Raw genomic sequence first — 12,743 nt, 5'->3', positions numbered from 1 at the left:
ACCATCATGCAAACAAAAGCAAAGATCACAGCAGAGATCGATCGGAGCTTTAATGGAAGCTCTAGCCCCCCCTTTCAACGAGCAAACCGCCTTAGCCAAAGTCCAGAGAGCAGAGGATCTGTGGAATACCAAAGATCCCATCAAGGTGGCCCAAGCCTACACCGTGGATTCTGAGTGGAGAAACCGAGACCTCTTCATTCAGGGTCGAGAAGCCATCACCGCATTCCTAACAGAGAAATGGGAAATGGAGAGACAATATAAGCTCAAGAAACGTCTCTTCTGCTTCACAGACAATAAGATCGCGGTGGAATTTGAGTATGAATATGTGGATGAGAACGAGGTGTGGTGGAGAGCTTATGGAATCGAGCATTGGACCTTTGATTCCTCTGGTTTGATGCAGAGGAGGGATATGTCTGCTAATAATGTGCGTATCAGTGCAGAGGAGAGGATGTTCCCATGAGAGGAGGATGTGAGACCTGTTGTAATTCGCGGATAGTCGTCTCTAATCAGGTTCTACTGATTAGGGTTTCGTAGTCTTATGGGTTCAAGGTTTAAGATTTGCTATGTATGATTCATGGAATAGTTATTGTTAGTATATTTTGGTTTAGGAATGATTAGGATTTGCTATGATTCATGGGTAATTATTGTTATCAGTTTGGGTTTAGGGTTGATTGGTTTGTAGACAGTATTCTTTTATATGTTATATGGATTAGGAATTAAGGTTTAGGGATGCTATGGTTCATGGATAGAGTTAGTTATATTGTGTAGGGTTGTTAAAGATTTGTGGATAGTGATGGATATCAGTGTTGGGTTTTTGCCTGATTGGTGTAGGGTTATGAGTAATGGTTTTCCGGTTTAGAATCTAGTATGTATTGCTATATGATTCATATGGTTATTGTTGCCGATTTTGGGCTAAGATTAATCGTGTTGTGGTTTACGGATGTTATGATTAACATGTTAGCCATATGATTATCATGTTAGCTATTGTTCTCAGTTCAGGGGTTTTGTTTTGTTACTGCCACTGGCTTACATATTAGGATGTTATTATGGTCCATGAATAATGAATAATGAATAATGACATCGAATCATTACCTTGTTTCTTGAAGCTTGCAACCCATGGAATGTTAATAATATAAAAGACAAGAAATGCCCATTTGACTTCATTTCAATGGTATCTATATTGTAGGATCTATTCTAATGAGCTTGGAAGGCCTTCAGGAGATTTGAGATATGTATATGAACCATGATAGGATTCCGTTCTACTATCATTTTTGAGAGACGCTCTTTTGTCACACTGCCATACTGCTGTTGCAATGAATAGATGATATAGATCTTCATTCTCTCTAATTTTAGCCTTTAATTTCCTACACGGATTTCTTAAAAGGCTTCTCAGAAGTAAGAGACTAAACATAATGCATTTATGACTTCTAAAGCCCATATCATAGTAATAAAATGTTTTATAAGATGTGGAAATTTTGTATTCATTTGCAAGAATACTTAAGATTTACTTGAACATAAGCTGTGTTAAATGGGCATACATACGGATGGGAAACAATAGTGTGGATATCATAGTAATAAAATGTTTTATAAGATGTGGAAATTTTGTATTCATTTGCAAGAATACTTAAGATTTACTTGAACATAAGCTGTGTTAAATGGGCATACATACCGATGGGAAACAATAGTGTGGAGAGTTCAAGGATTGTTCCCCAAACATCAAGCCATATTGGCACTACCTAACCAATTGCTTGTCCAAGATGGATACAATTGTAGTGTTATGTCCAAGCTAGTGACTTCAAAGAGTTGTTTCATAACATCGATAAGATTATATATACATAAAATAAAAGAGAACCCAAGTGCCTCATCATCAGGAGGGTATAAATGAAAAGTGACCAAATGATGTAATTGGCACCCTAACCGATGGGAAACAATAGTGTGGAGAGTTCAAGGATTGTTCCCCAAACATCAAGCCATATTGGCACTACCTAACCAATTGCTTGTCCAAGATGGATACAATTGTAGTGTTATGTCCAAGCTAGTGAATTCAAAGAGTTGTTTCATAACATCGATAAGATTATATATACATAAAATAAAAGAGGACCCAAGTGCCTCATCATCAGGAGGGTATAAATGAAAAGTGACCAAATGATGTAATTGGCACCCTAACCGATGGGAAACAATAGTGTGGAGAGTTCAAGGATTGTTCCCCAAACATCAAGCCATATTGGCACTACCTAACCAATTGCTTGTCCAAGATGGATACAATTGTAGTGTTATGTCCAAGCTAGTGACTTCAAAGAGTTGTTTCATAACATCGATAAGATTATATATACATAAAATAAAAGAGGACCCAAGTACCACATCATCAGGAGGGTATAAATGAAAAGTGACCAAATGATGTAATTGGCACCCTAGAAAGCAACATCTGCTAGCCAAACTTGTGGCCCAAAGTTTCACAATATCAAGAAAGAAGTTGCTTAGTATTCATATAGAACTAATCCAAGTGAAAAATATATATACAGAAACCTTGAAGTAAATACATTGTTATCGGAGTTAAACATGCCATGGGAGTAATGAGCTTCATTTATAAGCTACAAAAATTGACATTTATGTAAGATGCACTTGTATGTTTGAGAATGCACCAACATTTAAGTCGCTACATTCAACCATTATCTCATTATCAAACATCACTACCCTTTCTCTAAAGATATTCTACTAATTCGTTTGTAAGTATAAATAAAACATTGGAATAGAGTGACAAATCCGTTTGTATATATAATTCCACAACCATGGTAATGCTCCAATGAGTTACTTTGCCCTAGGTTTCAACCCTATATCTTGTAATAACATGGGGGATTCCTTTAGGAGATGACAATTGGGGTCACTCCTCCTAGCCTACTTTCGACAATTGTGATGGTTTCGCCAACAAAGTAGATGAGTCCCTCCATGAGAGTTTGGATTAGTGCGGAAAAGTTTTACTTAAGTTTCTAGTTGTAAAAATTAAAGTATATTTTCTTTTATCATGTCACTTTGGCTGAGTGGTTAAGGCGTGTGCTTGCTAAGTACATGAAGTCTTTCCACGAGTGTTTGAGTCTCTCAGGTAACAACTTCATGCAAGTCTATATTTCAGTGCTTCCAAAGAACTAAAAAAAAGATATGATTGCTTTGAAAGATTTGTGTCACTATTGCCATCACAAAACTATTTTGCCTATATTTCTTGGTGTGAAAACAATTTTAGAGTAGTTCTATTTCAAAAGTTCGGATAAACACCACCAACATGTGTTTAGATTGATTTTTTTTCACAAGTATCACCTACAATATATTGATAATGCTCCAACATTCTAACTCTTATGTATCAATGGTTGATTTTATCTCCGCAAGCATTGGGGAAATGGGAAAGCTTGTATTTCATTTCGTTCCATTGCCTCTTGTTTAAATTAGATGGCATCCATTATATAAGAATAAATAAAAAATTGTAATAGAGTCACAAGTCCGTTTGTAAACATAGTTCAAGCCATACTTCCCATTTGTGTCATACTCATACGTGAACATTCGTATCATACTCATATGTGAAATGGCTCGAAGTATGATTGAAATCCATTCGTCTATATTTATATTTATGTTATAGAATAGACTATTAAGCAAGATCAAAGAGCGATTAGATATTAATCTAGATCACTAATCACATATCAATATAATCTCTAGATAGAGCTCATAGACTATGCTCTTCTATATATAATCCAAAATGATTGAGATATATGAGTTTATGATCCACAAGATGATGGGATGCATGCATACTATTTACATCATGAAGTCTTGTTAACTAAAGCTTAAGACTAAGATAGGTATAGCATGACCCATTACATGGATGAGTTCATAACACTCCCCCTCATCTCATCATCATTGGTTTAACTCATCAGCGGTGATAATCTTCTGAGTCCAAGGGAAGGATTGTTCAGCCAATGTTTTGATGCAGGTAAGCTTTTGGGAAAAATATTTCAACAAATGTTTGCTTTGTCAATCGCCAAGAGATTTTGTGCCACCAACAAGGAAAACATATCTTGTTTGTGATTTGCCAACATGAGGGTAAGATAAGAACCCAACGTTAGAATAACCTGTCAATTGACCGTGCATAGAATCGTTGGTAAACAAAAGACCCATATGTTTAGTGCCTCGTAAATAGCGGAAAATCTGCTTAATTCCATTATACTGAGAAAACAAATTGACAGTGACCAAAATGTCCGGACGCGTACAATTAGCCAAGTACATAAGTGCACCAACAACAACCATGTAAGGATACTGTGGTCCCAATGCTGACTCGTTAGAAGATCTTGGCCGAAATGGGTCACAAGAAGGATCGAGAGAGCGCACTACCATAGAATGAGCTTGAACCATAGAAAGCCGTTTTAATATTTTATGGATATAAGAGCTCTGATGAAGAAGAATTCCATTAGATAGGTGCTCAATATGAAGACCCAAGCAGAATGTAGTTAAACCGAGGTCTTTCATTTCAAATTGGCGGTTAAGCATAGCAACAACATCTTTAATAGCATTGGATGTTCCTATAATATTGAGATCATCAACATAAATAGCAATGATGACAAATTCTTTGAGATGATGCTTGATAAATATGCAAGGACAAATATCATCATTCTTAAATCCGCTAGAAAGAAGATATTGAGAAAGATGTTGATACCACATACGACCGACTTGTTTAAGTCCATAAAGTGACTTACATAACTTGATCAATGGATTGCAAAATTTTCCAAGTTGCATAGAGTTGCAACTTTCTTCAAGTATCTCCATGTATATATCTTTATCCAAATCACCATAAAGATAAGTTGTAACCACATCCATGAGACGCATATGAAGACTTGGTTTAACAATAAAATGAACCAACCAACGAAAACTCGTTGCATCTATAACCAGAGAATATGTATCAGTATAATCAATACCAAATCGTTATGTGAAACCTTGACCAACAAACCTTGCCTTATAATGAGTAACTTATCCTTTGTCATTACGCTTTTGCACAAAAACCCAACGATAGCCAACAGGTGTATGACCAATATGCGTCTCTTGAATTTTACCAAAAATTCCTCGTTTGAGAAGACTATTTAGCTCAACTTGAATAGCTTCTTTCCATTTATCCTAAAAAGGAGATGATTTTGCTTCTTGAATAGTTTGAGGATCCGATTCATTCACGAAAGCTGTCATGAGTTGATGGGGAGAGTAAATATGATATGATGAGGGCCGTAATCAGAGAAGTTTCGTTGCATGAAGTACTACATGTCCCCATGTTGAATGATAGATTCGCAATAGTGAATAAAGGTTGTTGACGTAAACTCGGTAGCGTTGTCCATCCGAATTGACTTAATTGGAAAACATGGGAATTGAGCACGCAACTTGATGATAAGGGTGAGGGGTTGAGGCAACGCCATGTTGCGAGTAGAAAGAAGTGTGACGTGAGAAAAACGCGATGAAGCATCTTTGACTCCCATGTAATGAGGTGGTATCCATTGCATCACACATCTGCAAATGCAAGAAGATTTCTTAGCGAGGTAGGTGCATAGATAACATCATGTATTTCCAAGAAAGTGCCACTTGGAAGTTATATAGTGGTGGGGCGTCTTCCTTGTCCAATACAAGAACCACCTATAGTCTTGATGTCGAAAGGGACTTCAATCATGTTAGCTTTGGGCTCGAATTCCAAAGGTTGATCCATAAAACTATATTCCATGATTGGAATTGATGGTGAGATCGTTGATGGTTCTACTACCATATTAGCCTATGGTTTCCTATCTTGGCCTCGCTTGCCATACTTATGGTAATGATCAACATGAAACTTAGAAGTTCGGCAAGTATTTGCTCAGTGCCCTCGTAAACCACATCGAAGACATGAATTCGATGAAGGCTTATCTTGACTCAACTTTGATTGATGGTGCATTGGCTTGACTTGATTACTTTGTTGATTTCCTCCTCCTCTTCCTCTTCCTCGACTCTATGCATATGGGTGTTGATGATGATGTTGTTGTCTAGAATAATTACTCTCGACATGCGTCAAATCCTTGAATTGTAGAGCCATAGGTTGACTAACTGGATAAAGTTTGTCGTTCTCGACGAGAACTTAGTGGTGTTGCTCAACGACAAGAAGTGTTGATAAAAGTTCAGCATAGGTTTTAAAACCACAATTACGATATTGTTCAAAAAGATTAAAATTTGAGGGATGAAAAGTAGTTTTTTAGTATTCTATACACGTGGATAAGTGTGAGGGTTAAATGAGAGTGTAAAGAAGGGGAGGATTACTTTTAATCCTCGGGATTGAGACAACCCATTAGGCCAAGTGTGAACTTACTTGGGGGACTTGGGTCTTGCTATAAATATGAGGCCTAGCTACCCTCATTTGATCATCTTTTGACTATGTCGAGACTCTAACGTTGTGGTGGGTCAACTCTTGTAGCGAGCGTGCCAGCACCAGCTACGACTTGACGCCACGACGGTGGTATAGGACGCCAATCGAGGCTCGAGTCCATCTCGATCCCTTCGCTCAGGGGTGGTCAAGTGGATCGACACCCTTCTTTCTCCCTCTCCTTTCTATCTATCTATCTTTTATCCTTATCATATGCTTACATGTAAAAGAATACGTGCGGAAGCTTAACAGACACAATCGAGTAACAACAGATAGAAAACAAAGAAGGTTTAATGGAAAGCTTAATCAACATAGTGTATGCCGGAGAGACAGAGAGAGCAAAACACAGAAAAATCTATTCCAAAACAATACTATAAGACAGAGGCTCTTCTGGATCTTTGCTCCGGCTTCTCTTGGCTTCACGCTTCGCTCGCGCTCCTAGGCCCATTCAATTCTGCGCGCTTCAACCCTTTCGTTTGGCTTGCCTGCTCGTGCGACCTTTCTCAACTCCCTTGTTGTCGTGGTGTTGGCGCCTCTTCCGCTGCCCTTTCTTCCGCTTGGCTTTCAGTTGATTCGGTGTCTCCGAATCGAACATTCGAACTGAATCGGTTGTCTCCGATTCGTTTTCGCTCTTGCCCGAATTGGCTGTCTCCAATTCGTCTTCTGTCTTCAGGCCCTTAACCACATCAGACCAAGTCTTGGTCTTGGCCTTCTCGCCCTTCTTGGCATCAACTCCCCCTTGTTTGGCTAACTCTGGCTCTTCCCTTTGGTTGTTGCCCTTGTTTCCACCTTGTGGTTCTTCAGCCGACCCAAAATTGAATTCTTCATCCGACTCAGCTTCGCGGTCACTTCCGCTCCTTTCCTTCTCCCTTTCCTGGTCTTTTCTCCCCCTCAAGTTCGGCACATCAAGGTACTGCAAACCAAGTGCACCCAAGAATTGTCGTAACTTGTCGAGACCAAGGGGCTTAGTGAAAAGATGTCGGCAGTCTGCCGATCCGTCGAAACATACGCTAGTTCAATTTCACCGGAGAGGACACACTCGTGGACAAAATGGTAGTGCACCTCAATGTGCTTGGTCCGGGCGTGGAAGATAGGGTTTTTTGCAAGTTGGATGCTGTTGAGGTTGTCGTAGATCGTCGGCGGAGCAAACACCTCCACCTGCAGATCCTTGAGTAGCCTCTTGAGCCAATGGCTTCGCATGTTGCGATAACCGCTCCTCGATACAGCCTCCGTGCTCGACAATGCAACGGTCGGCTACTTCTTGTTGCTCCAGGCAATCGCGGCGCTCCCAAGCGAGAAAGCGAACCCAAATGTGGATCTACGATTGCCGGCGTTTCTGGCCCAATCAGAATCCGAGTAGCCGGCGAGCTATGCAGCAATACCGGTTCGATATAGCAGTGCCCTATCCTTAGTGCTGCAGACATAACGCAATATCCTTTGCTCGCACTGAAGGTGTTTGGCCATGGACTGCGACATAAATTGACTGATAAGGCCAACTGGGTAACTGAGATCCGGCCGAGTGATCGTCAAATAAATTAGGCTTCTAACAATCTATCAGAACCGTGTCGGGTCGCACGCCTTTCCCGAATCTCGGCAAAGCTTGACATTTCTGTCTAGAGGAGTTGAGATGGACTTACAGTTGACCATCCCAAACTTGAAGCGCATACTCAACACGTAATGTCGTTGGCTAATCAGTATGCCTTCAGGGGTGCGGATCACTTCAATCCCTAGGAAGTAATGAAGGTCCTCTAGGTCCTTCATGTCGAATGATACCACAAACTAGGACTTTACGTGGCCGATTTCTTCTAGGTCGGCGCCGACGATGAATAAATCATCAACATAGAGTAAACTACTAACTAGTTCACGTCGACCTTGCCGGATGAACAATGAAGAGTTCGATATGGACATCGCAAACCCCATCCGACGCAGGCGTTGCATGATCTTGGCGTTCCATGCATGCGAGGCTTGTTTTAGTCAATAGAGGAACTTCTTTAGTCGACAAACTGCCGAGGTGTTCCGGTCGGATAGAAAACCAGGGGGTTGTACCATGTACACCTTTTCCTCAAGATCTCCTTGCAGGAAGGCATTCTTTACATCCATCTGATGTAAGTGCAACCCCTTCACCACTGCTATGGCCAGCTAAACACAGACAGTGTTCATCTTCGCGACACGCACGAAGGTCTCATCGTAATCGATGTCGTGCTTCTGCGCGTAGCCTTTTGCCACTAATCGGGCCTTGTATCGGTTGACAAGGTCGTCAATGTTGTACTTGACCTTGTACACCCACCTGCATCCAATTGGTTTTACACCCTTCGGAGCGTCAACCAGGTCCCAGGTTTCATTTTCCGTTAATGCATGCATCTCTTCCTCCATTGCGGCACGCCAAGTTGTGTCCTTCGCCGCTTCTACATAGCTCTCCAGCTCACTCACTTCCGCCACTTGCCTCATGTACGCATAATGATGTGCCATGTACTCGTATATCCAAACCGCACCACGAGGTTCTTCTGGCGGGTAGATCGGCGTAATTGCTCATTAGCCGATTTTGAAGCCCTCTTGGCCGACACGAACTTTGTTTTCGAAGGTCCGTCTTCGTTCTTCTCTAAGTCGGATTTGCTTCGATTCGACTCGTCTTTATCAGTGCCGTATACTCTGGCATCTTCTTCTTTCCCTTCTCTTCATGCGTAAGCCATCTCCTCGGCGTCTTGCGCCAGGAATGCATGGCCAAGTCCCCACTACTCATCGGCTTTGCGTCTGACTGGTCATGCCGACTTAGTCGCTCATTCGGCCCACTTAGCCTGAACGAGATCAAACTCTCTTCAGGAGCTCCGATGTCTCCTTCGTCTCGAGGCATTTCAGCCTCGTTGACCTCTTCGTCAAAGATCGGAATGGAATCATCAGGGGTTGGAGGCAAAGGCAAGTACCACGACGCAGACTCGTCAAACACAACATCATGACTTACGCGAGCTTGTTTGGTTCGGGGGTTATAACAGTTATAACCCTTCTGTTCGTCCAAGTAGCCAACCAAGATACACTTCTTGGCTTTGGCGTCCAGCTTCCTCCGTTTCTCCTTCGGCACATGCACATACGCGATCCTACCGAAAACCCGCAAGTGTGCCAAGTTCAGCTTCTTCTTGAAATACAACTCATGTGGCAACACTCCTCCATTGGCACATGCCCGATTCTGGAGGTAGACAACTATTCTAATCACATGTGCCCAATACAACTTAGGCAAATACTTCTCTTCAAGCATTGCCCTTGCTGCCTCCTCTATCGTCCGATTCTTCCTCTCGGCCACGCCCTTCTGTTGCAACGTGTATCTACACGAGAATTCGCGTCGAATTCGCTCCTTCTGTAGATAACTCGAGAACTGGTCAGAGAAGTACTCCTTCCCGCCATCAGACCTTAGGCACTTGATCTTTCGTCCAATTTCCCTTTCCGTGAGGCTCTTCACCTTCAAGAAACACGTGAAGACTTCGCTCTTTTTCGCGATCAAGTACGCCCAAGTGTGCCAAGTGAAGTCATCAATGAAGGTTATGAAGTAACGGCTTCCTCCAATGCTCACGTTTTATGCCGGCGTCGCGAAAATACAACAAAGACACGTGAACTTGAGGCAGGACCTTGGGGCCTACTACCAAAGGATATCAAATTCGTGCGTTTGTGTTTAAGAATTAACGGAAATGAGAAAGTTTATTAAATTTCATTAACAAAGAAGAAGAAAAATTACAATCTATCCCAAGATTGGGATTACAAATGTTTAGGGTTTATGAGGCTTCGATAAGGAAAAAGAAAATCAAGATTCAAATTTATGAGATATGTCTTCAAATAAGAAAAAAATAATTAGGGATCATCAAGAGATAACTCATATAAGAAAAATTAGGGTTCTTGAATGATATGGTTTTGATAAGGAAATTAGAGTTTATGGCTCCCATCAAAAAATTAGGGTTTCTTGAGTGGTAGCTTCCTTGAGAGATGGATTCGAAAAGAAAATTTAGGATAAGGGTTTCCTCGAGGGATATATTCGATAAGAAAATTTAGGATTAGGGTTTCCTCGAGGGATAGATTCGATAAGAAAAATTAGGATTAGGGTTTCCTTGAGGGATAGATTTTATAAGAAAAATTAGGATTAGGGTTTCCTCGAGGGATAGATTTCTCTTTTCCCAATTCTAAGATTCTATGAGAAAAAGATTACTTTTCCCCCTTTTTCCCCACTTCAATTCTTACTTGCATGAAGGAAAACCCCCCGTTTTCATGCGTCCACACATGATCTTCACTTTAGTTGCATGCCTTCCACATGACCTTTACTTTACTTTACTTTAATTTGTCCGCATTATCCTATTATCCGTAAAGTTCTACCCATGCATGATCCATCCGGTCGCATCCGAATAGTTTATAGCCCAAGTCCAACCATTCCTTCTGTGCTCCTAACACATTGATATAAACTAATGGTCTCTGTCTACTTATATAGTGTTAGATCCAAAAGTTTCCTATCTATGTGGGATATCTCATAGTTTTGTTTTACTCATCTTCTCGAACTTTATACTCTTATAACTTGATACTTAGTTGTCCATTTTATATGTAATAAATTGTGTTTGGAAACTCTTGAAGATGTGTATCTTTTTCATGCCAAGAACTTAAGCTAATCTAAATGAATTATTTTATTATTATTTTATATAGAATGTGAAGATTCACACGACACTGGTCGAATGGATCACATCGAGCGGATTTCGACTCCTTGCATCGCAGACTTGGTAGTTCCGGCCACTGAATTTCGGCAATCCAAAAACAATGTTCTTGGCTTGCATTTCACAAAGTCGCTGGAAATTAACATGGTCGAACCGCTTGTGCTATAGGTCGATTGCCAACTCGACCTTCTGTCCTTTTGCAAATAGCGCGGTTCGGACTTCATTGGTGTTGAGGATGAACATCCTCCTTTCTCTATGCCCTTGCGCAATGACTTTGCCCTCTTCTTCGATGTAGCAACCGAAATGCGTGAATCAAACTTGTATCCCCTGGTCGACAATCTATCCGACCGACACCATGTTCTTGGTTATTGTCGGGACGTGTAGCACGTTCATGAGTTTCCCATTCTGTTCGACGTGGCTGAGGGGAACTTCACCGACATGTTCGATGGTATGCAGAGTGTCGTCTCACGAGAACTCTGCTTGCTGCCTGTTCCCATGCTGGGAAATCTCTGTGTGTCAATTTGGGTGTTGCATCATTAGCTCCATCAACATAACTGTAGTAGCCTTGCCCGAGTAGGTACTGGTGCATCTTGGTTGTGTTGCTTCTGTCGAGATTCTCCGTCGGAAGTGAGCTAGCCATTCCTCTGTCCATTCTTTTCTTCTTCTATTCTTTCATCGTGATTAGGGTTTGTCTGTTTGTCGGCAGTAGAGGATCTCAACCCTTGCGCTCTGATACCATGTAAAAGAATACGTGTGTAAGCATAATAGACACAACCGGGTAACAACAGGCAGAAAACAAAGAAGGTTTAATGGAAAGCTTAATCAACACAGTGCATGCGGGAGAGACAGAGAGAGCAGAACACATAAAAATCTATTCCAAAACAATACTCTAAGACTCTGTACATAGGATGTGCTCAGAGACCACTTTTATACAAGTCCATACGGACTGACAAAAGTACTAACACGTTGTCATGTAGTTCCGCTCGCGCTGGAGAAATTAAGGCGGGACCGTGGGGGTCTTGGACCGAGGGGCTTAAGAGATCAAAAGAGAGAGAGAGAGAGAGAGAGAGAGAGAGAGAGAGAAGAGATACGCGAGCGTATCGCTGGCTCGGCCTACTCGTTGCCGACAGTGTTGCTAGACGAATGAGACCTGAACGCGTATAGTCTCCAAACCTGATACACGCTCACTGGACAAGGTAGAGGGAACTCAAGAGAACACAAGAGAGAGAAGACAGAAGTTTAGATTCAATAACTAACAAGGCTAAAATGTATGCAAGATTACAACCGGCAAGCCGGCAATAGACCCAACACAGAGAACCCACACACACACACGCGACACAGAGAACGCACGATGGAGCCTCTGCTGGAAGCACGCTGTCGTGCCTTTCGGCTCCGGATCGTTGCGTGAGTCGGGTGGGAACCGCTGAGGTTTTGGACTAGGAGAAAGAAGAATATGAGATAAGGCTCCTTATGAATCGATTGCAAGAAAGAATAATATTTGAAAGAAGATATGAAACTCGTGAATCCCACAAGTATAGTGTATTAATTGATACTTAGAATGTAAGAGAGAAGTAGATGGAAAAAAAATCGTGAATCCCACGAATATATTAGATTGATCAACCCTTGTAAAATATTCAACAACCTCTATACAT

General features: G+C 41.3%; 1 protein-coding gene across 1 annotated transcript; it reads left to right on the top strand.

Annotated features, from left to right (window-relative positions):
- Positions 1-630, top strand: LOC147861820 (uncharacterized). The gene has a single exon (XM_087322069.1). It carries the CDS (start codon positions 53-55, stop codon positions 458-460), a length of 408 nt encoding a protein of 135 aa, XP_087178195.1. The 5' UTR covers positions 1-52; the 3' UTR covers positions 461-630.
- The last annotated feature ends 12,113 nt before the right edge of the window (positions 631-12,743 follow it).

The sequence above is a fragment of the Azolla caroliniana genome, unplaced genomic scaffold (genome assembly GCF_043228905.1).
Source record: "Azolla caroliniana isolate FFs.n. ecotype wild unplaced genomic scaffold, voAzoCaro1.0.p SCAF_7, whole genome shotgun sequence".
In the NCBI taxonomy this organism is placed as follows: domain Eukaryota; kingdom Viridiplantae; phylum Streptophyta; class Polypodiopsida; order Salviniales; family Salviniaceae; genus Azolla; species Azolla caroliniana.
The sequence above is the reverse complement of the archived record's forward strand: the minus strand, read 5'-3'. Positions and strand labels throughout refer to the sequence as shown.

Excerpts from the sequence above, each read along its gene's own strand:
- LOC147861820 (XM_087322069.1), top strand. The coding sequence starts at position 53 with ATGGAAGCTCTAGCCCCCCCTTTCAACGAGCAAACCGCCTTAGCCAAA.